The sequence below is a fragment of the Oryzias melastigma genome, linkage group LG20 (assembly GCF_002922805.2).
Source record: "Oryzias melastigma strain HK-1 linkage group LG20, ASM292280v2, whole genome shotgun sequence".
NCBI lineage: Eukaryota > Metazoa > Chordata > Actinopteri > Beloniformes > Adrianichthyidae > Oryzias > Oryzias melastigma.
Genome location: NC_050531.1, coordinates 2,305,094 through 2,329,145, shown reverse-complemented (window position 1 = coordinate 2,329,145; position 24,052 = coordinate 2,305,094). Strand labels below are relative to the sequence as shown.

At 41.2% G+C, this 24,052-nt stretch overlaps 2 protein-coding genes across 2 annotated transcripts in view; one reads left to right on the top strand and one right to left on the bottom strand.

The window, feature by feature from the left end:
- Nucleotides 1–5,819, top strand: part of rnf152 (ring finger protein 152) — a 15,315-nt gene extending 9,496 nt beyond the window's left edge. The window contains exon 2 of the mRNA XM_024280176.2: nt 4,693–5,819. Within this exon, the coding sequence (XP_024135944.1) occupies nt 4,757–5,392 (636 nt within the window). The 5' untranslated portion in view covers nt 4,693–4,756 and the 3' untranslated portion in view covers nt 5,393–5,819. The remainder of the gene's footprint in view (nt 1–4,692) is intronic.
- Nucleotides 5,820–9,024: 3,205 nt separating this feature from the next.
- The window catches only part of LOC112151321 (cadherin-20), a 52,866-nt gene continuing 37,838 nt past the window's right edge, over nt 9,025–24,052 (bottom strand). Inside the window, exons 2-12 of the mRNA XM_024280175.2 lie at nt 22,840–23,110; nt 18,131–18,425; nt 17,934–18,053; nt 16,996–17,163; nt 16,526–16,713; nt 16,199–16,452; nt 13,196–13,332; nt 12,045–12,166; nt 11,828–11,945; nt 11,238–11,489; nt 9,025–11,159 (exon numbers count right to left, since the gene is read on the bottom strand). Of these exons, the coding sequence (XP_024135943.1) occupies nt 10,645–11,159; nt 11,238–11,489; nt 11,828–11,945; nt 12,045–12,166; nt 13,196–13,332; nt 16,199–16,452; nt 16,526–16,713; nt 16,996–17,163; nt 17,934–18,053; nt 18,131–18,425; nt 22,840–23,049 (2,379 nt within the window). The 5' untranslated portion in view covers nt 23,050–23,110 and the 3' untranslated portion in view covers nt 9,025–10,644. The remainder of the gene's footprint in view (nt 11,160–11,237; nt 11,490–11,827; nt 11,946–12,044; nt 12,167–13,195; nt 13,333–16,198; nt 16,453–16,525; nt 16,714–16,995; nt 17,164–17,933; nt 18,054–18,130; nt 18,426–22,839; nt 23,111–24,052) is intronic.

Genomic DNA, 24,052 nt, shown 5'->3' with positions numbered 1-24,052 from the left:
AAAATAGAGCCTAAATTAGCCAAAACAGCTAGCATATAGCTGAGTATTAGCTGAAATCCAAATTAGCCTCAAAAATCTTAGTAAATGCCAAAATAGTCCAAAAAAGCTATCAGAATGCCAATTTTGAAAACTTTAAAACTGTAACTTTTTAACATAATTATGAATAACAAAAAGTCAGGAATATTATTCCAGAATAAATCAACTTAAACCTTAAATAACTTTCAATATTTTACTCTCTATAAAAATATATTTTGTCAAAATTATACAAGTTAAAAATGAGCTCAAGATAACATCAGGTCATTAATAACAATAAAATAAAATGATCTGGAGGGCCGGATAGAATTACCCGGAGGGCCGAATCTGGCCCCCGGGCCTTGACTTTGACACATGTGTATTATAGAGAAAACTCTATTTTGTTTTCATGCTTCTGTCACTTTAAACCCTGGGATTAACACCTAAGGCGTCACCAGTGACTTTAAAACACAAAGTCTTTAACTTACTGTAACTTTTCAACCATTATCAGGATAAATCCATAGATTCTGAAGGAGAAAAACGTCTCTTCTCCTTCAGAATCTGCTGGAATTATCCTGTTAACGGTTGAAAAGTTACAGTAAATCAAAGAACATAAACTCTGGAGCTCCGGCGTTAAAGGGTTAAAGTCTTTCCGTTGTAATGTGGTTTTGATTTGATGCTCTTCCTTCAGCTTCTCCGTCGGATTATTCCAGGTAATCCCATCAATGTGCTCTGATGGATAAAGGAAAGCCTCATCTGTATTCTGAATCCACCGCCCCCTGCAGGTTAAACCTGATCCTGCAGCTTAAACTGAGGCTCCTCCTCTTTCCTGAACAGACAGTTGCACCTTTGAGCTCAACTGATAGTTGGAGAGATTTTCATGTTGGAAACTTCCTGTTTTCCACTTGAGCTTGCCGCTCGGTTGTTTCCTGCATGGCTGAACGCTGCGGCGCCGTCGGTTCTGTCTGACGGCGCCTCAGCGGGAATTATGGAGCTTATTTACCTCGTCATACCTGCTCCTGTCAGGGAGGAGGAGGAGGAGTGATGAAGGAGGCCTCCTTTATCCTCACTAACCTCACTAAAGAAGACCTCATTTATAGATCCATAATCCTTCTGAATAAAGTCTGTTTTTACATCTGTTGTAGTCCACAAAAGTGGGCAGTTCTCAAATATTCCTAGTATTACAAAGAAGCTTAAATGTCAAAATTATTGTTAGTTTTTTGGTCTTTCCTTAGAGCTTCAGACTAAACAGACGACTTCCTCTGTGGTTTTAACTCCTCAGTTTCTTCCATGATTTTAATTGAAGCCGCTCGTCATCTGTGAAGCGGTTTCTTGTGAGACCTTCTTCCTCCAGTCTGCTTCAGTGCTGTTTCCCCGTCATGAATTTTTACCCAGACTCCCGCGGGGCCCCGACAGAAATGCCACGCCGGCGGGGATCGTGTTTGGCATTTTCCGGCGTTCCCGTCTGCATAGTCGAGCGTGAGCCTGAGATCCAGTTTGAGAGAGACGTCTCATTGTAAATATGAACAATAATCTGAACTTATGTAAAAATCCCACATCATCGTGCTTCCTCTACCATGTTTAATTAGTGTAAACAGGTTTTCTTTGTCTCACGTGAGATTGGGTTTTATACATATTTAAACAGTGAAACTGAGCCCTGCTAGCAGCACGTCAGCAGGAATGAAGATGCTTTTGCTCTAAAGTAACCCGTTTTTTCAGATAAAAGTAACATTTATGTCACCAGCTGTAGAAAAACGGCTTCATCTAAAGTCTTAGAGTGTCCATCTATTTTTTTCAGATGATAAACAGTCAAATACATGACTGAGCCTCCATGTGCGGCACTGACACGCAGAAAAGAGAGGTAAAAAAACAAGTTCAGACCTGTTTTCCTGCACAAAAAGACCAGATAGATGCAGGAACGAATTTAAAACTGTAACTTTTTAACATAATTATGAATAACAAAAAGGCAGGAATATTATTCCAGAATAAATCAACTTAAACCTTAAAAAAACTTATTCAGTTTAGAAATGTAAGATCACTGTGCAGAAAGATCTTTTATTCTCTTCTTCATGAACGTCACTTTAACTCAGAAAAATAATTAGTTTGCATCACCTGAGAAAAAAACAGCATCATTTAAGTGAAAAATAGATTGAAATTCATTTGATAGAAAATCAGTAAAGTAATAAAAGATTTGTTAATGTGCCACAGATATGCATGAAGTTTTATTCTTCTTTGCTTTTTAGTTTCTTCCTGTAAAATATCAACCGTCATCTAACCCTAAAATCTAAACCACCTCTAACAGAATTCATAATTAGTTGTTCTTTCTTACTTTACAGGACCTTTTCTGCAAAAAATGTAATTTAAAAACATTGACATTACTCTCATCTTATCATATTTTTGTGAGATAAAGTTAAAAAAAACAGTTTTTAAATATTAATATGGAGAGATTTGCAGTCATAACATGTTAAACTTTTTACCCCATGTGGGTGAAATGTTTAGACTTATCTGTATCTTTAATAAACCCACTGAAAGTGCTTTAATCTACATTTGCTCCTGACTGAGTTTCTACAGAAATGCAAAGTAGTCGAATTTAAACAACTTCCTAAAATGAATGTCCAGATTTACTATAAACGTCGCTATGAAGCATGAATATTTAAACACTAAAAGTAGACATAAACGTTCTAAATCTATGTGTGGATGTAAACTGTTGAATCTAAATGTTCAGAAAATGCTCATTAAATGTCTAAAACACTCGCTCTCGTTAAAATTATGTATTTTTCTAACGACGTGTATAAAGAAAATTAACTTAAATCTGCATTTTCGAGTGTCTCTTAATCAGGAGGAGACAGAAACAAGTCTGTTTAAAGAAAAAATGGTATTTGTGATGTAGAAGATGCACTGGGCGGGGCCACAAGGTGCCTGCTCCGCCTCTTTCTGATGCATCCTCCTGCAGACGAGTAGATCCATGAACGTCTTTGTGTTCCTGGTCTGAGCTGGAATCTGGAAATGTCAGGTTGGGGTTGTGAGGAGCTGTAAGCTGGAGAGAATGTAAACAGGTGGATGATGGGAAGGGGGGGCGGGCTTACTCCACCCACAACTCAGAGGTGAATTTGTAATGAATTCGTGCAGAAACTATGTCCTAGAAAACGTCGTAATCATACCTGAAAGTCTTCTGGGAATCCTTTGAAAGGAGATCAGAAGATGATCGGAGAGATTTTAAGATTTCTTATCTTAAAGTCAGACGCTTGTTGTGGTTGGAGAACAGTATCAGTGATTCTAAGGCAGATCCGGGTCCTCCAGAGGAATCTGTTGATGTTTTTATTCAGATAACACCTGTGAGGAGACTCTGAGGTCTTTGAGGAGAACTTTATGAACCTCCAAATCCAAAAAGAGAAGGTCTGTCTGGTCCTAATCGGCTCTTTTTGCAGGATAGTGTCTGGATTTTCTCTGCTATCCCTCGTCAGAGGTAGAGTGTGCGTCATCGCCGCGCTGGCATTTCAGCAGCTCAGAGCACCTGAGGGGTATCACCCCCCACCCCCCACGCCGCCGCCAGCTGGAGCTCGATGGTTATTTTTAATTCGTCCTTCTGGTTGTGAGCAGGGTTAGCGTGAGCTCCCGGTTACTCTGCTGTCGTTCTCCTCATCACACCTGGAAGGTTCTTCTGCCTCGCTCCCGCCGCGAGCAGAGGAACGTTTCATAAACTCGTAAAATGCTTCTCTCTCCGAACGTTCTCATTTGAATCCAAAGGATTTTCAGTTCTGATCTCCTCTTCAGTGTGTTTGCAGAATGATCTGCAGCTTTACAAACTCTACATTTGCATTTGTAATGAAACCAAAGACTGACTCCAGTTCATTGGGTGCTGGGGGGTTGAAGGGGGGTTAGTTAGTGATTTCAAACACTGGGTTGCTATGGACACAAAAGAAAACCACCTGTGTGTCCTGATGGACGCCGTGCAGAGAGTATAGAGCAGTGAACTGCAGTGAACGAGGGAGAAAGGGAGGAAAACAGGATGAAGAATTAATGAAGAACACAAAATGATGGAGGACAGGAACATCATAAAGCACATGTAGTCAAAATAATTCTCATCAATGGGAGAAGGATCTAGTCTAGTCAAACGTCTACTGCCTCCAGTCCAGGTCTTCATCACCATTTCCAGAATGTGTGGGAAAACTAGGTCAGCCACAGACCTGGTGGTGGTTTCAGATGAGTGAAGGATCTGGTACACGAGGGAACCTCAACCCTCCTGGGAGCTGCTGCAGCAGAGGATGGAGATGGACACGGGTCTGAGAATACAGTCATTTTCATACTAATATTTTAGCTGGCTATCAGCTTCAGCATCTTCAACTTTCAGCACTAACATCTTCAGGGACCAAATTCAGCTTCCAGCATTCACACTAGCATTATCACAGGTAATGCTATATATCTGGTTCATAATTATGTTAAGAAGTTACGGTTTGAAAGTTTTAAAAATGTAGTTTTGGAGTGTTCAGTAAATGTTTATCCTGTGTGTTTTTGATTTTGGCCTCTTGACCGATTGAGTTCGACCCCCCCCCCCGGGCTAGAAGATGAAGTCCCAGAAGTCTTTTCCTCTCACTGTCACCTGGTGTTTGCTGAGCTGGAATGAGCTTTAGTCCCCTTAAACCAAAGATGTAAAGTTGTTTTTTTTGTTCTCTTCTGCAGGTGATGGCCCAGCTCTGACATCACTGTGAAGCTGTGTTTTCCCGGTTCCATTTCCTGTCCGTGAATGCACCTCCCCGACATGGAGACTCTTTCCCAGGACTCGAACCTGGAGTGCCAGATCTGCTTCAACTACTACAGCCCCCGGCGGCGGCCCAAGCTCCTGGACTGCCGCCACACGTGCTGCTCGGTTTGCCTGAATCAGATGCGCAGCAGCCAGAAGGAGATCCGCTGCCCCTGGTGCCGCGGCGTGACCAAACTGGCGCCCGGCCTGTCCGTCTCCCAGCTGCCGGACGACCCGGACGTCGTCACGGTGATAGCCGTCCCTCACGTGTCGGAGCACACCCCCGTCTTCATCCGCCTCCCCAGCAGCGGCTGCTACATGCTGCCCCTGCCCGTCTCTAAGGAGCGGGGGTCCGGCCTGCAGGGGGAGCTGGGCTGTCGGTTCCTCCCTGGGGGGCAGCACAAGGGGGTTACCGTGGTGACGGTGCCCGAGCAGCAGCCTCTGGGCTTAGCCGCGGGGCTGGAGGGGGGTGACGGGGAGAGGAGGGGCACCGGCCCGGTGGGCGGGGCCAAGGGGTCCTCGTGGTCCGGCGTGTGCACGGTGATCCTGGTGGCGTGCGTGCTGCTGTTTCTGCTGGGCATCGTGCTGCACAACATGTCCTGCATCTCCAAACGCTTCACCGTCATCTCCTGCGGCTGAGGGAGGGGCTCAGGCCGCCGCGGACCCCCCAGGTCCGTGACCCGTCTGAGGGACTGGACTGTGTCTGTTCCATTTTCTCTTTCTAAGTGTTTGGATGCATCTCCGGATACATCGAGAAGTTCTGGGGGGCGTGGCCAGACCAGATGAACTTCCTGTAGCCACAAAGGGAGGGGGGGAGGGGTAGATGTAAAGGACGTAAATGTTTCTGAAAGAAGGTTTTACTTTACGTTAGTTTTGACTTGTTTCTGCTTTCCAAGTACAAAAGATGTTTTCTGTTCTTCATAGAAAAAGGTTATGGAGGAGGCGTGGCCATAAAAAGGATGAAGGGGCATCACGTGATCGGTGAAGATGTCATTCAGATAATTTTTTTTACTTTCAAAACTCCTGTGACTAAAGTTTTGTAAATAAATTTTTACCACCAGTTTTATAAAATAGTTTCTGGTAATTTCTTGTTCTCAAATGAGGAGGAATAAAGAAGCATAAAAGTGGCCCAAAAAGTTTGACCAAACATGCAAAAAAACTAAAAAGACTAATTTAAAAATTAATTATTTTAGTTACAAACATTCATCTAAAAGCTTAAGATTCCTTAGTGAACAAAACAATTCTGCCATAGATGTTCCAGTTATGACAGTCAGACATTCTGTTTGTGTGGTGGTGATGCATTAAAGGAACGCTCGGAAAAGTAAGTTTATCTGACTTTTATCTACGGAGATTTTTACAGGCTAATTTTGAGTTTAGCTAATATTTTAGCAGCATGCTAACGTTTTTGGATAATTTGTAATCTACGGAGGTTTTTACAGGATATTTTTGAGTTTAGCTAATGTTTTAGCAGCATGCTAACGTTTTTGGCTAATTTGTTATATACTGAGGTTATTACAGGCTAATTTTGAGTTTAGCTAATTTTTTTAGCAGCAGGCTAACGTTTTTGGATAATTTGTAATCTACGGAGATTTTTACAGGCTAATTTTGAGTTTAGCTAATATTTTAGCAGCATGCTAACGTTTTTTGGATAATTTGTAATCTACGGAGATTTTTACAGGATAATTTTGAGTTTAGCTAATGTTTTAGCAGCATGCTAACGTTTTTGGCTAATTTGTTATATACTGAGGTTATTACAGGCTAATTTTGAGTTTAGCTAATATTTTAGCAGCATGCTAACGTTTTTGGATAATTTGTAATCTACGGAGATTTTTACAGGATAATTTTGAGTTTAGCTAATGTTTTAGAGGCATGCTAACGTTTTTGGCTAATTTGTTATATACTGAGGTTTTTACAGGATAATTTTGAGTTTAGCTAATTTTTTTAGCAGCAGGCTAACATTTTTGGATAATTTGTAATCTACGGAGATTTTTACAGGCTAATTTTGAGTTTAGCTAATATTTTAGCAGCATGCTAACGTTTTTTGCTAATTTGTTATATACTAAGGTTTTTACAGGCTAATTTTGAGTTTAGCTAATGTTTTAGCAGCATGCTAACGTTTTTGGCTAATTTGTTATATACTGAGGTTTTTTACAGGCTAATTTTGAGTTTAGCTAATTTTTTTAGCAGCAGGCTAACATTTTTGGATAATTTGTAATCTACGGAGATTTTTACAGGCTAATTTTGAGTTTAGCTAATATTTTAGCAGCATGCTAACGTTTTTTGCTAATTTGTTATATACTGAGGTTTTTACAGGCTAATTTTGAGTTTGGCTAATGTTTTAGCAGCATGCTAACGTTTTTGGCTAATTTGTTATCTAGTGAGGTTTTTACAGGCTAATTTGGAGTTTAGCTAATATTTTAGCAGCAGGCTAACGTTTTTGGCTAATTTGGTATATAGTGAAGTTTTTACAGGCTAATTTTGAGCTTAGCTTCCATTTTAGCAACAGGCTAACGTTTTTGACTTATTTAGTTTACTGCGGAGTTTTAGGCTGTTTTGGAATTTAGCTAGTATTTAAGCAACAAGCTAGCTTTTTTGGCTAATTTGGCACCTGCTAAGGTTTTGGGGCTAATGTGGAATTTAGCTAATATTTAAGCAACACACTAAATATTTCTGCAAAATTTACACATATTAGAGATTTTTAAACAATTTTACTACAACATTTTCAGAAATTTCATTCAACTTCAGCACTCTTTTATAGTTCTTCCATGAATTCTCCAGACTTTTAGCAAATTTAACAATTTCAGCAAATCCCATCAGTAATTAAAGTAAATTGCGTCACAATTTTGAGCAGAAAGTATCATCATCTTCAGTGACTACATTCAGCAAAAAGCATTCACACCAGCATTATTGCTGGTAATGCAACTGCAGGTGATAACCTGCTTCCCAAACCCACCCAGCATTGGAGGATCTGCAGCCTCATGTTTGCATATTCCAGAAAGGACTGAAGTACCACCCTGATGTGGAAGCAGAAGCCGTTTCTCTCCATTTACTTCGATGTTTTTCCCCGTTTGGGGACATTTTTCCTAATTTATACGCCTATTGATCCAGAGTTTGCAGAGATGCACAACCCTGTGAAATCACTGCGCTGTGCTGGAGTATTGACTGTGGAAACCTTTATTGTGTTATCATCACACAGGCCTGCAGACCTGTTTCTGCAAGCAGAGCATTTTTATGCCCACAATCAAAAAAGCAGACAAGCAGAATTATGCAGGCGCACACCTGCAACCCCCCCACACACACTGATGCACACAACCCACTTGTTTCCTTCACGCCCTGTTGAAATGAAGCATGCGGTCTGCAGAGAGAGACGAGCGGATTTTTCCTCGCCGTGGTTTATCTCATCCATCAGATGTGTTGAGAAAATGATGAGTCGGCATTTTCCAACATAATCCTGCTCTGTCGTAGTTCTCTGCTTCTCCGACTGCCCAGAATCCCTGTGGATGTTCCTCAGACTTTAACTTTCTACGTTAAACCAGTTAAAAAAGTTAAATCTGTTCCATGAACCCTGCTTCTCGGTTTTTGGGGATCTGGGATCTGCCCCTTTGGGGAGGGGTACTGTCAGGGTTCTGTGCTTTGCTTTTTTGGTCATATTCTGACTTTCCCTGTGGAATCTCTGCAGATGTTCCTCAGAATTTAAGAAGAAAGAAGACCAGGAAACCATTTGAATTCAACACTTTAAACGGACGTTCATTGCTTTGATAAATAAATCCAGTAAAAATGATTTATAAACATATTTCCACATGAAACTCTTTAAAATCTGGATCCTAAATGTCTGTGGTTCACAGGGAGAAGAGTTTTTGTTCTTTCCAACAATCATACATCACTTCAAATCCCAGTCAAACTTCAACTGGTTTAACTTTAAACGTTCAACCACTTAAAAAAAGTTAAATGTTGGGGGTTTCCATGGTTTTTGGGTATCTGGGATCTGTCCCTTTGGGGAGGACTACTGTACGGGTGCTGTGGTTTGTTTTTTGGTTATGTTATGAGTTTCCTTGTCAGTCACACCAGTTCAAGGTTAATCATGATTTACTGTCTTCATTTCAGTCTATTTAAGTGTCTATTTAAGTGTCTGGTTTTCAGTTCAAGCTTGTAATATCATGTTTTGGTTCTCCATTGTTTTTTGTCATGTTTCATTTAATTAAATATTTTACGTCTGGTCTCCTGCAACTGGGTTCTCCACCACTTCCTGACAGAACTAGAATGAAGAGCCGTCGTGTTTTAACCTTTTATTATGAAAAATACAAAAGTGTCCACATTCAACAAAGACTGCTTCAATCCCACTGTTCTTTTAGCCTTGGTGTGTTTTGTCTTTTGACATTTGGCACTTGGTTCTCCGAGTCTCTGCCGCCCAGGATTGGAAGTTTAAGCCACATTTGTGAGGAGCAGCGCCGTGTCAGACTCCCGCCGATCAGTAGAAACTGAGGTGAAGGATGTTTCTGTCCGGATCTGACCGCCACGCTGCACGTTTCCTGACAGGATTTTTGCAGAGTCAGAACCAGGTGTGAATCAGTGGAACCAAAGTGTGAAAGTTCAGTTCAAGAAGGTAAAAAAACGATAAAAATAACAGGAGAAAAAGTCACAGCACCTCCTCCGCAGGATTCTGGTCATGTGACCGGGAGCACAGTGTTTGAAGAGGCCAAATAAGTTAAACACAAACGTTACGTGAGCCGGATTTGAACCCAAAAACTGAAGACGTCTCGCTCCAGGTTTCATCTCCAGCACGGCGACGACCCTCCGCCTCTGGTGGGTCAGCCTGCCCCCAGCAGATCCTGCTGCAGGCCTGTGAGCTCCTGCAGGACAGTCATGGATGTGGAGCAGAGCTGTGTTGGTCTACATAGGCTTAAGTGAGCACTGAGTGTGTAGGCATGCTATGCTAGCCAGCCGCCCGGTGGACAGCAGAGCTCCCTTGCTCGCTACAGCGGCGATCGCTAGTACGATACAGCGGAGCTCAAAACAAAAGAGCTTGCTAGCTCGCTATAGAGGAGTTTGCTTGCACGATACAGCGCCGCTTGCTAGCTTGATACCATGGAGTTCGCAAAAGAGGAGCTTGCTAGCTTGATACAGGAGAGCTAGCAACAGAGGAGCTCGTAGCTCAATACCACAGAGCTCGCAATACAGCGGCAATCGCTAGCATGATACAGCGGGGCTCACAACAAAGGAGCTTGCTAGCTTGCAACAGAGGAGCATGCTAGCTTGAAACAGTGGAGCTAGCAACAGAGGAGCATGCTAGCTTGATACAGCAGAGCTAGCAACAGAGGAGCATGCTTGCTCAATACGGCGGAGACTGCTAGCTTGATACAGCGGAGCTCACAACGAAGGAGCTTGCTAGCTCGCAACAGAGGAGCATGCTAGCTCGATACAGCACCGCCTACTAGCTCAAAACAGCAAAGCTCACTAGCTTGATTCAGCGGCCTTGCTAGCTTGCTACAACGGAGCTCGGGAAAGCTAGCTAACTCGATACAACAGAGCTCGCTAGATCAATACAATGGAGCTCGCTAGCTCACTACAGTTAAATTTGTTAGCATTCCACAGAGGCACTCACTAGCTCGATACAACAGAGCTAGCTAGCATGCTACACTATCCGCCAGGCGTCTTGCTAGCGTAGCTTGCTTACCCACTGAGTGTTCACTAAAACCGGTGTGGACAGACACAGGTGTGTCCACCACAGAAACTGAGGGTAGTTTTCATCTCCGGCACGACTTTCTTGTAATTCTTTCAACCAAGACCCCCCCCACCGCCGCTAGTGGGTCATCCTGCCCCCAGCTGCCCGGGCTGCAGGCCTCTGGGCTCCTGCAGGACAGTCATGATGTGGAGCGGAGCTGTTTGCCCTCCTACCACACGGGGGGGCTGTGGGGCTCCACCACGCCGTACATCTCTGCCAGTTTTCTGAAGCGGGGCCCCCAGTCGTTCAGGTAGTCGTACTCGTGGTCGGCGTTGGAGTTCCCCGACTGGAGCGAGCTGAGCGACTCTGCGATGGAGCCGTCGCCCTCGTAGGCGTAGGTCTGCAGCGAGTCGTACGGGGGGGCGCAGGCGTCCCCGTCGGCCTCCAGCAGCTTCGCCAGCACGTACCCCTGAACGTTCCCGTCGCCGCCGCCGCCAACCACGCACGCTTGAGGCACGTAGCGAGACAAGCTCTCGATTTCCGGCAGCATGTCCTGCCTGGTCTTCCCTCGGGGGTGCACCTCGCGCGGGTTCCACATGGCGGCGATGTCGAAGGCCTCTGTGTCCTCCTCGCCGCCGCCTTCGTCGTCATAGCGAACGATGTTCTCGTGGACGTTCTCCTCCTCGTCGCACAGGTACGGCTTCTTCCATTGCCTCCGCAGGGAGAGCATGAGTAGAATCATCACTGATGTGAGGAAAACAAAACTGGTTACCATGGAAACAGCAGTTTAAGGTTACCGCACAGCAGGAGGCGGAGGCTCACCCAGCAGGACGAAGATGCAGGCCAGGATGGCGATGAGCGCCCCCCTGCTGAGGCTGGCGGGCAGGCTGTAGGCCTCCGGGTTGCACGACATGGCGTTGCCCTCGTGGTCGCAGCTGCACACGCGCACCGTCAGCGTCCCGGTGCTGGTCTGCACCGGCTGCTCATCGTCAGAGACGAAGATGGGCAGGAAGAAGATGGTCTGGTCCTTCTGCGACCAGCTGCCGCGGCGCGTCAGGATCCACGCCGTGTTGTCTGGACACAAAGAGAGGAGGCGTGTGCTGAAGGTGGCCAACCTGACGGCGGATGACCTGCTGCTGGCACTAACGACGCACTAACGAACTATAATAAAGTAATGCTCATAGGAGGAAGTGTTGTAGTAAAATTAAAGTCAACATTTTTTATTGGTGCAGGAGAAAAAAGCTAAACAATCAGGGCCGGATCTAACAATTTGGGGGCCCCAGGCAAAATATAAATAGGGGCCCTTTGTAGCTGTTGTATGATTTATTTATTTTTTTATCCTTAACTAGGTTAAAACATCCAATAACGCAGCACCTGTTCGACATTCATCATCAGTGTCGATGCTTTTCTACCTTGGTTGTCCCTCAGGGTGAAGTTGGGGTTGTTGGCGGCTTCTGGAGCTAAGCTGTAGTGGAAGTGTTGTCCGGCTGGGGGCTCGTCTGGATCCACCGCCGTCACCGTCTCCACCAGCTGGAAGGGAGCAGGACACTCGTTCACGAGACGTCTCAGCTTCTCTCTCAAAAACACTACAAAGCTGAAGAGTCTCTGATGTACTGCAGTTGTGTTTACCTGTCCTGCTTTAGCGTTTTCACACACATACGTCTCTAGATAGTGCGTTAGGGATGGAGGGTTGTCGTTGACGTCCAGGACCTTCACAGCCACGGAGACGCTGGAAATCTGGGAGGGGTTATCTGCAGGACGACAAACAGAGCGATCACAGACAGAAAACCTCCCAGGTTCTACAGCAGGGGTGTCGAACTCAACCGCATTGGGGGACCAAAATCCAAAACACACCTTAGGTCGCGGGCCGAACGGGATAAATATTTTTTGGACCCTTTTTCAACATTAAAACCATAACTTTTGAACATAATTATGAATTAGATATATAGTATTACCTGTGATGATGCCAGTGTAAATGCTGTAAGCTGAATTTGGCCGCAAACATTACTACTACAGTGTGTGAGGTTGCACCTGCTAACCTCTGCTAGTTCGCGATGAGGATCAAAGTGACCAAAAAACGTTACTGAAATTTACTAATTTAAATGCATATTTGGATCAGAAAAGACAAAACACAGTAAAATGGACTCCATGTGTGGCTTCCGGCCAATGTTTGTCTGGACAGGAGAAACCAATTCCTATATCTTAGATGATCGTCTTAACCAAATCTATGCCTTAAGTCATCAGTGTCCATGTTCCAACAATTTATGGCTTTGTTTTTCAGTGGAAAAGTACTGGTTAGGCCCTCTAATTCGTATCAACTGGTCTGGAGCTCCATGTGGGTTAAATATAAAAGTATGAAAAAAAAACTTTTCATTTAGGAAATAAAACATGTCAAGTGCTGCCCCCACTGGTGTGGAGTGTCACTGCAGGACTAAAAAGTTGGACAAAAACAATTTTTCAGCATAGTCAATAAAAGTGCATGTGATCGTGCATGTTTTCCCGTGACCATTTTTAAATTATTTGAACTGGATTCAGATTGTTGTGATGATAGAGGGAAAAAAGTGGGCGGTACAGACTTTTTAGATGATAACGTCTGATTTGCTGAGAAGAGTTCATTTATTTTACATTTATTTCTGTTCCTGTAGACTTTTGAAATACTGAATTGGTTTGAATATTCATAATTTTATCTTTTCAGAGACCATAAACATACAGACGTGGAGGCTGTTGGACGTCTGGAACAGGTCAGAGGATTCTGAAAAGGTTGCTGGTGATTGACTTACTCATCTCCATGGCGAGGACAGTGATGTTGTGCCAGCTGATTTCCTCTCGGTCCAGCGAACGCACCGTCATCAGGGACCCAGACGTCAGCTCAATGTAGAAGAATTTGTCGGGATCGCTGGTCTTCTCGATGGAGTACCTGAGGATAGAAAACGTGGACGTCAGTGAGGCAGGTGTTGAAACCTGCATCATTAGGGGGCGTGTCTTTCTGATCGGTGGGAGGAGATCATCATAACTCACTTTACTCAAATCACATTCTGAGAGTTAACGAGGTGGGCGGAGCAAATTACAGTCAATATGGCCGACCCACTTAAACTTTACCTTGTAGCATCTGCTGGTTGGAGTCAGAGATTCTACACGTGAGACAGGAACTCATCAAACATTAAGATGCCAGAAATATCTAGAATAGTTGCATTACCTGCAATAATGCTAGTGTGAATACTTTTTGTCGACAAAGATTCTGAAGCTTTTTGCTGAAAATGGTGACGCAATTTACATTAATTGCTGTAGGGATTTGCTGAAAATGCAAAAGCAATTTGCAAATTGTTAAATTTGCTAAAAGACTGAACATTTTGTTAAAGAACTATGAAAGAGTGTTAAAGTTGAGCTAAATTTCTGAAAAAAATGTGGTAAAATTGTTCAAAAACCTCTCATTCCTGCTAGTTTTGCTAAATTATTTAATGTGTTGTTTAAATATGAGCTAAACTCCAAATTAGCCCAAAAAACCTTAGTAGATCCCTATAGTCAAAAAAGCTAGCACATTGCCTAAATACGAACTAAAGTCCAAAATAGCTTAAAATTCTTCAGTACACTAAATTAGACAAAAACGTTAGCATGTTGCCAAAAATAGCTAAATTAAAAGTAGCCTATAGAGACCTCAGTAGATAACAAATAAGTCGAAAACGTTAGCATGTTGCTAAAATATAAGCTAAACTCCAAAATAGCCTAAAATTACTCAGTAAATTAAATTAGTCAAAAACGTTAAGCTAAACTCTAAATTAGCCTAAAATCCGCCAGTAGATAACGAATTAGCCAGAAACGTTAGCATGTTGCTAAAATAGAAGCTAAACTCTAAATTAGCCTAAAAATCCACCAGTAGATAACGAATTAGCCAAAAATGTTAGCATGTTGCAAACATAGAAGCTGCACTCCAGATTTTTTGAAAATTACTGTAAAGGATGAAAACATAGCCCATGAATATATTTAAAGAATTGTTGCTAATCTACTTAAAATTTTGAAATTTGAAGACTCTGATTTGTTTCCAATGAGGCATATTTTGCTCAATACTGCTAAAAACACTAATTAAATGTCAAATTACTGCCTTTAAAGGTGTTCAAAGATCCTCTGACTCCTATTTATTTTCCATTTTTTGGGCGACATATGTGATATAAAACTGATAATTCTTCTTCAGCAAACTTACAAAACAACTAAGGGGAAACAGTAAAGTTTGACAAGAATTAAAACAGCTCATAAATACTGTTTTTTTGTTTAAAATAGGCCCACAGGTGAGCAAAAATATTAAAACATACTAACAGTTTTTATTATTCTGAAAATCAAAATATAAAAAAACATTAAAAAATATATTGACTGAACAACAGAAATTAATCTTTTAAAACAGGAGAACCCATTAAAATGTATTTCAATTAATACAATTCTTAAATTAACGACTTAAAAGAATTAAATGAGCTTAAAAGTTAAAAAAAATACATAAAAAATCTAATATTACAAAAAACGATGTTACAATGCCGCCCTCTACTGGTAAGAACGAGTCTCTGCGTTTATCATCTTTAGCTTAGCTTCAAACCCAACGTTTACTAAACTGATTTTAAAAAACATGATATTTCTGAGCCTTTTGATTGTCCTTGAATGCATCATGTCCACAAGGACCTATAGAGAGGGTTTTCCTGTAGACCGTCCAGGTTTCTTTTTAAAAACTGTTTTCAGACGTTTCTGGGACTGCTCTCAGCATATACAATAGGCAATATACTTGAAGTTTACTTTTATATACTATCTATATATTGTAATTGTTTTAAGAAGTATTCAGTAACATCATGCTCTACACATATATGATCTACAACAGGAGTGTCAAACTCAATCACACAAGGGGAAAAAATCCAAAACGCACTTTAGATCGTGGGACGAACAGGATAAACATTTATTCAACACTCTCAAACTACATTTTTACAACTTTAAAACCGTAACTTTTTAACATAATTATAAACTAGATATGTAGCATTACTGTGATCATGCTAGTGTGAATGCTGTAAGCTGAATTTGGCCACTGAAGATGCTGAAGTTGATAGATAAAAATGCTGAAGCTGATAGATAAAAATGCTGAAGCTGATAGCCAGCTAAAATACTAGATAAATGCCAAATTAGCTTAAAAAAATAAAGTTAGGTTAGCCAAAACAGCTCGCATGTAGCTGAAATATTAGCTAAACGTCAAAATAGTCTAATTTTTTTTTTAAATCTTATATGAGTCAAAACCTAAAAAAAAGCCTAAAAAATCTTAGTAAATGCCAAAATAGTCAAAAAAACTAGCAGATTCCAAATTTTTAAACTTTAAAACTGTAACTTTTAAACATAATTATGAATAATAAAAAGGCAGGAATATTATTTTAGAATAAATCAACTTAAACCTTAAGTAACTTTCAATATTTTACTCTCCATAAAAATATATTTTGTCAAAATTAAACAAGTTAGAAATGAGCTCAAGATAACATCGGGTCATTAAAAAAAATAAAATAAAATGATCTGGAGGGCCGGATAGAATTACCTGGAGGGCCGGATCCGGCCCCCGGGCCTTGACTTTGACACGTGAGCTCTACATCTATACTTCTTAGTAGACTTTGAACTTGATACCATACTTATACTCAAGTATACATAATAAAATAAACTTTGTTCTTCTGATATTCTGATAATCTTTCTCCAATCACGAGTGAACCTTCAGGTGAACTCAGGTGAGTTCGGGTCCATCGTGAACAGAAGTCATTTCTGTTTCTCACCTCACAGTGTTGTTGGCAGCGTCCGGGTCCCGCGCTGACACCGTCTTCACCACCGTCCCGATCTCCGCGTCCTCCGGCAGCTCCATGAAGTACGCCTCTGAGTCGAAAAGCGGGGGCTCGTCCACGTCCTCCACACTCACGTGCACGATGGTGACATCCTTGAAGGGCCCGGGGTTGTGGAAGGTCGGGCCCGGATGGGTGTTGACTCCCTCCACCTTCAGGGTGTAGCTGGGCTTCTTCTCAAAGTCCAGCAGCTGCAAAAACAGTTTCCAGCACTGAGAACGTCTTCCGAACAACAACCCCCCCATGAGGAGAATCGGGTGGTACCTTCTTCACCATGATGATACCAAAGCGATTGGAGGGGTCGGTGCTGATGTCAAACGTGTCCCTCCCGTCCCCATCAATGACCCTGTACTTCATCTCTGCGTTGACCCCCACGTCCCGGTCCTTGGCCCAGATCCGACCCACCACCGACCCCACAGGGGCTGACTCCAAAACGCTCATCTGATACAGCCCTGAGAACAAGGACCAAGGGAGTTACAAGTGACATCCTGTAGAGGGAGCCAGAGCCCCTCCCATCGCTAGACTGTAGCCTCAGAGCAGGACAAGGGGGAGGAGCCTCACAATCAGGCTGTATTTAGGGTTGAGTTTAACCTGGAATCGGCCTGATTGGTCCAACCTGATACCAGGAGCTTTTAACAATCAAGAAAGTTCCCCTGAGGGGCGGGACTACTGATCGACCAATGATGGTTGGACTATCTGCTGCCTTCCAGATCCTCGAGGATGTTTCTGCTTACTCTGGTCAAACACGGGGGAGTTGTCGTTGACGTCGCTGAGTGTGATGTTGACGGTGGTTGTGCCCGCAAGCCCCCCCAGCTGTCCGCCCATGTCTTTGGCCTGGATGACCACGGTGTAGTTCTCTCTGGTCTCTCGATCCATGTCTGCCAGAGACACCCGGACCATTCCTAAGGAGAAACCAAGAAGAGGAGATGAGTATTCTGTCACAGAATACTCCAGTCATGGTGTGAAAGCTGTTATTCTCATCCATGGAAGTAAAGACTTCTTTTTAGAAAATTACTTTTGGCAGGAAGAGTTTTTCTGTTCTATCTCCTCAAACAAGTCGTGACAGAAGCTGTAATGTGTGCAGGACTTAAAAAAAGAGTGTCAAACTCAATCGCACAGGGACCAAAATCCAAAACACACCTTAGGTTGTTGGTCGAACAGGATAAACATGTATTTAACACTAAAACTACATTTTAAAACTTTAAAACCTAGGTTAGCCAAAACAGCTGGCATGTAGCTGAAAAATTAGCTGAACTTCAGCATAGCCTAAGAAACTTTAAAAAGTCCTAAGTTAGCCAAAACAGCTAGCATTTAAATATTAGCCTAACTCCAATACAGCCTAAAAAAACCAAAAAAATCTAAAGTAGCCAAAACAGCTAGCATGTGACTGAAATATCAGCTAAACTCCAAAACAGCCGGATCCGGCCCCCGGGCCTTGACTTTGACACGCGATTATAACCTTCCTTGTGTGTATGTTCACAGCACATCTTGTCTCTATAAGTCTTTGTTCCATTTCCAATCCCTCCCCGCGGTCTATTATCACCAACGATGATGGACTGAAAATAAGCCGCCAGGTGCAGCAGTGACGTTCAGGTGATGCTTTGAGCAGAAGTAGAGGAAGAGTTCCTCTTGTCTGTTCGGTCTTGGTGTGGACGAGAACCTCATCCATTACCGGTTTTGGCGTCCACTGAGAAGTACGGCTGTCCCTCCAGGATGCTGTAGACCACACGAGCGCTGTTGCCGTACGTGGGGTCGTCTGCATCTGTGGCAGTCAGCTGGATCACTGGCGTTCCTGGGAAAACCAGCCGGTAAAGGTAAGGAGGACACAGTGGTGTAGTGTGGAACCAAAGCTTGATGTTCCTTCCTTACCGACTTTGGACATCTCCGGTACCGTTGCCTGGTACGGCCCATCCAGGAACTTGGGCTCGTTGTCGTTGATGTCCTGGATCTTGACGATGAACTCGGACTCGGGTTCTAGAGGCATGTCCGTCAGGCGGTTGCGGGCCTGGGCCCGGAGGACGTACTGCGATTTCACCTCCCGGTCCAGTCTCTGGATGGCGTGGATGTCTCCGGTGCTGTCATCGATGGTGAAGGTGGTGCCGGCGCCCTCACCCGTCAGGATGTACCTGATGGATCCGTCGCCTTTGTCCATGTCCGAGTGCAGCTGTGAGGTTCACAGAGAGAAACAGGAACATTTCCTTCTGTTGCATCAGATACAGAATCTAAATCAAAGATATTCACATCTTGGACTTGTACTTCTGTCACTCGGCATCTACAGTAGAAACTGAAAGTACTTTGTTTAGGTCTTAAGTATTTGGTCAGGACTATAGTATTAATATAGTGGTAGTAGTACTAATGCTTTGTGTACTAGTGAACTACACTACTATACTACTAGCAGTACTGATACTTTTTGTAGTAGTGTGGCAATGGTCATATACTTTTCACTGTAGTGTAGCAGTATTACTGTAAAGTAGTAATGGTACTGATACTAAACTACTTTTTATAGTATAGTAGTAGTACTCATATTTTATCTAATAGTGTAGCAGAAGTACTGATACTTTTGGTGGTAGTAGTAGTGATACTTTAAGTCATAGCATAGGAATAGCGATGATACTTACTACTTGAGTAGTAGTGTATTCATATTACTGATAGTTTGTTTGGTAGTAATACTGATACTTTGTGCCATAGCGTAGTTGTGGAACAGATACTTTTTGTAGTACTCTAGTAGTTATACGGATATTTTGCATAGTAGTGTAATAGCATTGGTTCATTGTGTCATAGTGTAGTACTAGTGCTGATACCTGGTTGTGGTGTGATATTACAACTGTACCTTTGTGTAGTTGTTTGGTGGTATTAATACTTTGTGTAGTAGTTATGGTGATACTTTTTTTAGTAGTGTAATACTGATATGCTGCATTATAGTGTTGTAGTAGTACTCATACTAGTTTGTAATGTAGTAATACTGATACTTTGTAGCATTGTTTTAGTGACGCTATTACCTTGGGTCACAGTAACAGTACTGATACTTTGTGTTGTAGTATTAGTGGTATTTTACGTAGTAGCGTAATTGCAATACCAACTTTTTTGTATTAGTATATAATTGGTGCTGATACTTTGCGTCATAGTTGGTAGCAATACTGATACTTTTTTAGTACTGTAGTATCAGCAGTACTAATACTTTGTGTAGTACTGCAGTATTAGTAGAATTAATACTTTGTATGTTTGTGTAGTACTTTAGTACTAGTAGTACTAATACTTTTGTAGTAGCATAGAAGCAGTACTCATACTTTGTGTCATAGTCGGTAATAGTACTAATACCTTCGATAGTAGTGTAGTAGAAGCACTGATATTTTGTGTAGTAGTGTAGTAGCAGTACTTATGCTTTGTGTAGTAGTGTAATAGAAGCACTAATACCTTTGTAGTAGTATAGTAGCAGTACTGATACTTTGTGTAGTATTGTAGTTGCAGTATTGATACTTTGTGTCATAGTTGGTAGTAGTACAAATACTTTGTATGGTAGTGTAGTAGCAGTACTAATGCTTAATGTAGTACTGTAATATTAGTAGTTCTAATACTTTTGTAATAGTATAGTATCAGTACTCATACTTCATGTAATAGTCAGTAGTAGTAGTATTAATATTTTTTGTAATAGTGTAGTAGAAGTAATGATGCTTTGTGTTGTAGTGTAGTAGTGATACTTATACTTGTGTAGTAGTATAGTAGCTGTACTAATGCTTTGTGTAGTAGTGTAGTAGTAGCAGTACTGATACTTTGTGTCATAGTTGGTAGTAGTACTAATACTTTGTATAGTAGTGTAGAATCAGTACTCATACTTCATGTAACAGTCGGTAGTAGTATTAATATTTTTTGTAATAGTGTAGTAGAAGTAATGATGCTTTGTGTTGTAGTATTGTAGCCGTACTAATACTTTTGTAGTAGTGTAGTAGTGGCAATGCTAATGCTTTGTGTAGTAGTGTAGCAGTAGTAGTACAGATACTTTGTGCAGTACTGTAGACCTGAACAGCAGCAGGAAGTTAACATGTTCTGTTCCTGTTGTTCCTCTGGACCCTGCGCTGTAATCAGCAGCCTTTAAGGCGGTAATGCCGCCCCGTCGATGTGTCCAGCCTTAACTCTGATCCTCATCACATGAGGGGCTAAACGAAATACCACATCTGGTTCTGTAGTGTAATCCACAGGTGAGTGAGCGTTTTCTTGTTGCTCCGGTCTTTCATCACCAAACGGCGCCGCGGCTGTCAGGCAGCTACAAACCGTTTCTTCTCCAGACCGTTTCATTTCTCAGCTACGAGAACACAGATATCCTTATCTTCTTACTCATCTCCAATCTCTGCTGCAAAAACCAGTTTAGCCTTGAATTGATTTATTTCATGTTCCATCTGCGGCTGTAGCTCTTCCTCCACCTTTTCCTGCCTTAATCCGCCTTTCCCTCCAAGGCCGTTCAATTTAACACTCAGGCTATCGACGCCATGCTTCATGTCAGCCTGAAATCCCAAACCTTTACGGTCTCGGAGCTCTGAATGCTGAATTCCCCGCAGAGAGGTGAACTAAAAAAGGAGGCTGCAGCACATCTTTGTCAAATCCTGCAGTGCCTTTTAGGCCTGAGTGGTTCTGGGTAGTAGCCCGGCCTGTCAGAATCACTTATTCCATTCAGCTCCCAAAAAATTAGGTCAGAAAGAATCCATAAGAGACGCCGAATTGAAAAGGAGGGTGAAAATGGAGGCAAATCCTCCATAGTGGCTGTGAGGAATTTTGATAGCACATGTAGGGAAAAAGTCCCTCAGCTCTCCGAACTGTCAGGCTGGATTAGGCTTTCAGGAATCCTTCAGCTTCCTGAGTGGAGGCAGCACATTTATCAAACTCTAATTGATGACGTGATATCGTTCTCAGAGGTTCTGGAGACCTCCAGGGATTTTTGAGAGAAATCAGGAACAGTAGAGGAGTTTCTGTCAGAGAAAGGTCAGAATTCTTCCATTATTGGAGATTTCATGAAGAACCTTGAAAATGACTGAACTGCAGATTGAAATCATGCGACTGCATTTAATGGTTTATAATGAGGTCTCATTTGTAGACATAGAAGTAATGAAACTGCGCCCTCTACAGGAGGAACCAAATCAAAACCGTGAAATCCCACAGAGTTAAAAGACTGAATTCTCTTTCTAAGGGGGGTGGGGGGGTGTGTTATTGGATGCACAAATAACAATCCATAAAGGATTCTGAACAGTTTAATCAATTTTAAATAATCCATAATTAGAAAATGAGCATAATTTAAAGTAAAACCAATAAGCAGAACTAAATGGGAGGTTTTCACTGACATTTTCTGAAGAGCTGACCGCGTCAAACAACCAGCTTGACGGCCAATCGGCTTTGGATAAAAGTCATGTGATGTGTAAGTTATCTATGACCAAAACTAAACATGTGAGGAACACAACAAATGTGCAAAATAACAACATTTAAACTAAAAATAAATTAAACTAAATTAAAGTAAAAAAATAAATAAATTAAACAAAAAATAAAATAAATTAAAGTAAAATGAATTAAAATAAAATAAAAAATAAAATACATTAAATTAAAGTAGGAAAAATTAAAATAAAGAAAATAAAATAAATAAAGTAAAATAAATTATGGTAAAAATAAATTTAAATACATTTAAAAATAAAATGACAAAAAACCCAAAATTTATATAAAATATATTAAAATAACATAAAAACCTAAATAAAATAAAAATAATTCCCATTAAAACAAAGTAAAATAAATTAAAATTAAATAAATTACATTAAAGCAAAACAAACTAAAACAATTGAAAATAGATGACAAAAAACACTAAATCAAAGTAAAATAAAAAAAAATGAAAGAAAATCAATTAAAATAGAATCAATTAAAATAAAACATATTAACATAAATTACAAAATGAAATAAAAAATACACTAAATTAAAATACATTAAAATAAAATAAAATCAAATTAAATACAATAAAATAAATAATAAAATAGATTAGATTAGAATAAATTAATAAAAATTAAAAAAATTCAGATAACATGCATTGTGGTCTATATTTGCCAGTCTAGTGAGCATTGATGCACTCTGGTTTTCCACAGAAACCTTTTGTGGATTTTAGACTTACTTATAAAAGAACAAATGCTGAATATAGTACATTATGTAGTGAAGGAATTTGAACACAAACTGAGAGAGCAGAACTCGTGAGGAAAAACAGGATCAAAGTTAACAGAAAGTTGCTTTTATCTGAACTAACGTATTTGAAATTATATTGATTCAATATGAAGCAAAACGATCAAAGAGCTTTTCAGTCCAGAATATGTTCATCAAAGGTCTTTTATGATAGAAGACAAAAAAATGAACTAAATGAACAAAAATGTGGGATGAAGTCAGACTGATGAACTCTTTCATAAGCTTTTGTCGTTTACAGGTTCAGATTTATTACCAATTTTTGGTCCCTTGATTTAAATTCACTGATCAGATGTTTATGGAACGTTTTCAAACCAATATAGTGTTTAAAGTATTTGGAGGGAAATCCTCGACTTCACTCAAACAGGATCACCGACCTTCCCGATGTACAGCGGCTCCAGTCCGGTGTACTCCTCCAGGACGAAGAACTGGTTCCAGACCCAGCCTCGCTTCACCCTCTGCAGCAGGGCGGAGCCTCCAGGGTTCCCCTCTGCTGGTTCAGCGACGAAGCTGTGAGGCAGCACCATCAGAAGGGTCAGAGGGACCCACCGGGTCACAGCCGGCCGGAGGTGCAAACGGGTTCTCATGGCAGAACACCGAGTGGTTCTGGGAGTTCCAGATCTCTTTGTTAGCTCTGCTGCTCGTCTTCTACAAGAAAAAAAGAGGAGATTGTGAAAAACAGATCCTTCATCTACTTCAGTGACAATGATCCACATCCAGAACATCAAGAGTCCTCTGGATCAGCAGGTGAGATCCAGAGGAGAAAAAGCTCCAATCAAGCACGTGACCTACCAGGTGATTAACTTCCTTAAAATGACCGTAATCAATACGATAATAAAGAAACAACCAAATTCATTCACCTTAATACAAATACAGTTAATGAACGACTCCAACAGTAGTTCTGATACTTTGGGTCGTAGTTTGATAGCAGTAATGACACTTTGCATAGTAGTAAAATTTATACATTGTATTGATACTTTGAGTAGTAGTAAAATTGATACTTTATGTAGTGGTAATGTTGATACTTTGTGTAGTAGCAGTAATGATACTTTGTGTAGTAATAGCATTGATACATTGTGTAGTGGCAGTATTGATACTTTGTGTAGTAGCAGTATTGACACTTTGTGTAGTAATAGTAATGATACATTGTGTAGTAGCAGTATTGATACTTCGTGTAGTAATAGTTTTGATACTTTGTGTAGTAACAGTATTGATACTTTATGTAATAATAGTATTGATACTTTGTAGAGTAGCAGTAATGATACTTCGTTGACTAGTAGTATTGATACTTTATGTAGTAATAGTATTGATACTTTGTAGAGTAGCAGTAATGACGCTTTGCGTAGTAATAGTACTGATAAGTTGTGTAATAGTGCAGTGGTTGTAATGGTAGTTTGTGTTTTCTTGTTTCATTTTCAGTCTCTGGTTTGATTCTTTGCTAGCATCTCCTGGATGCTCCGCCCCCTTTCTGTTGGTTCTCCAGAATAATTCTTTCTCCTCGTTTTTGTGTTTTGTTCCGTACCTGTTGACATTTTTTTAAATCTTGGTTGGACTAGCTACTACATCACACAATTCTGAATTTAAGCTAAA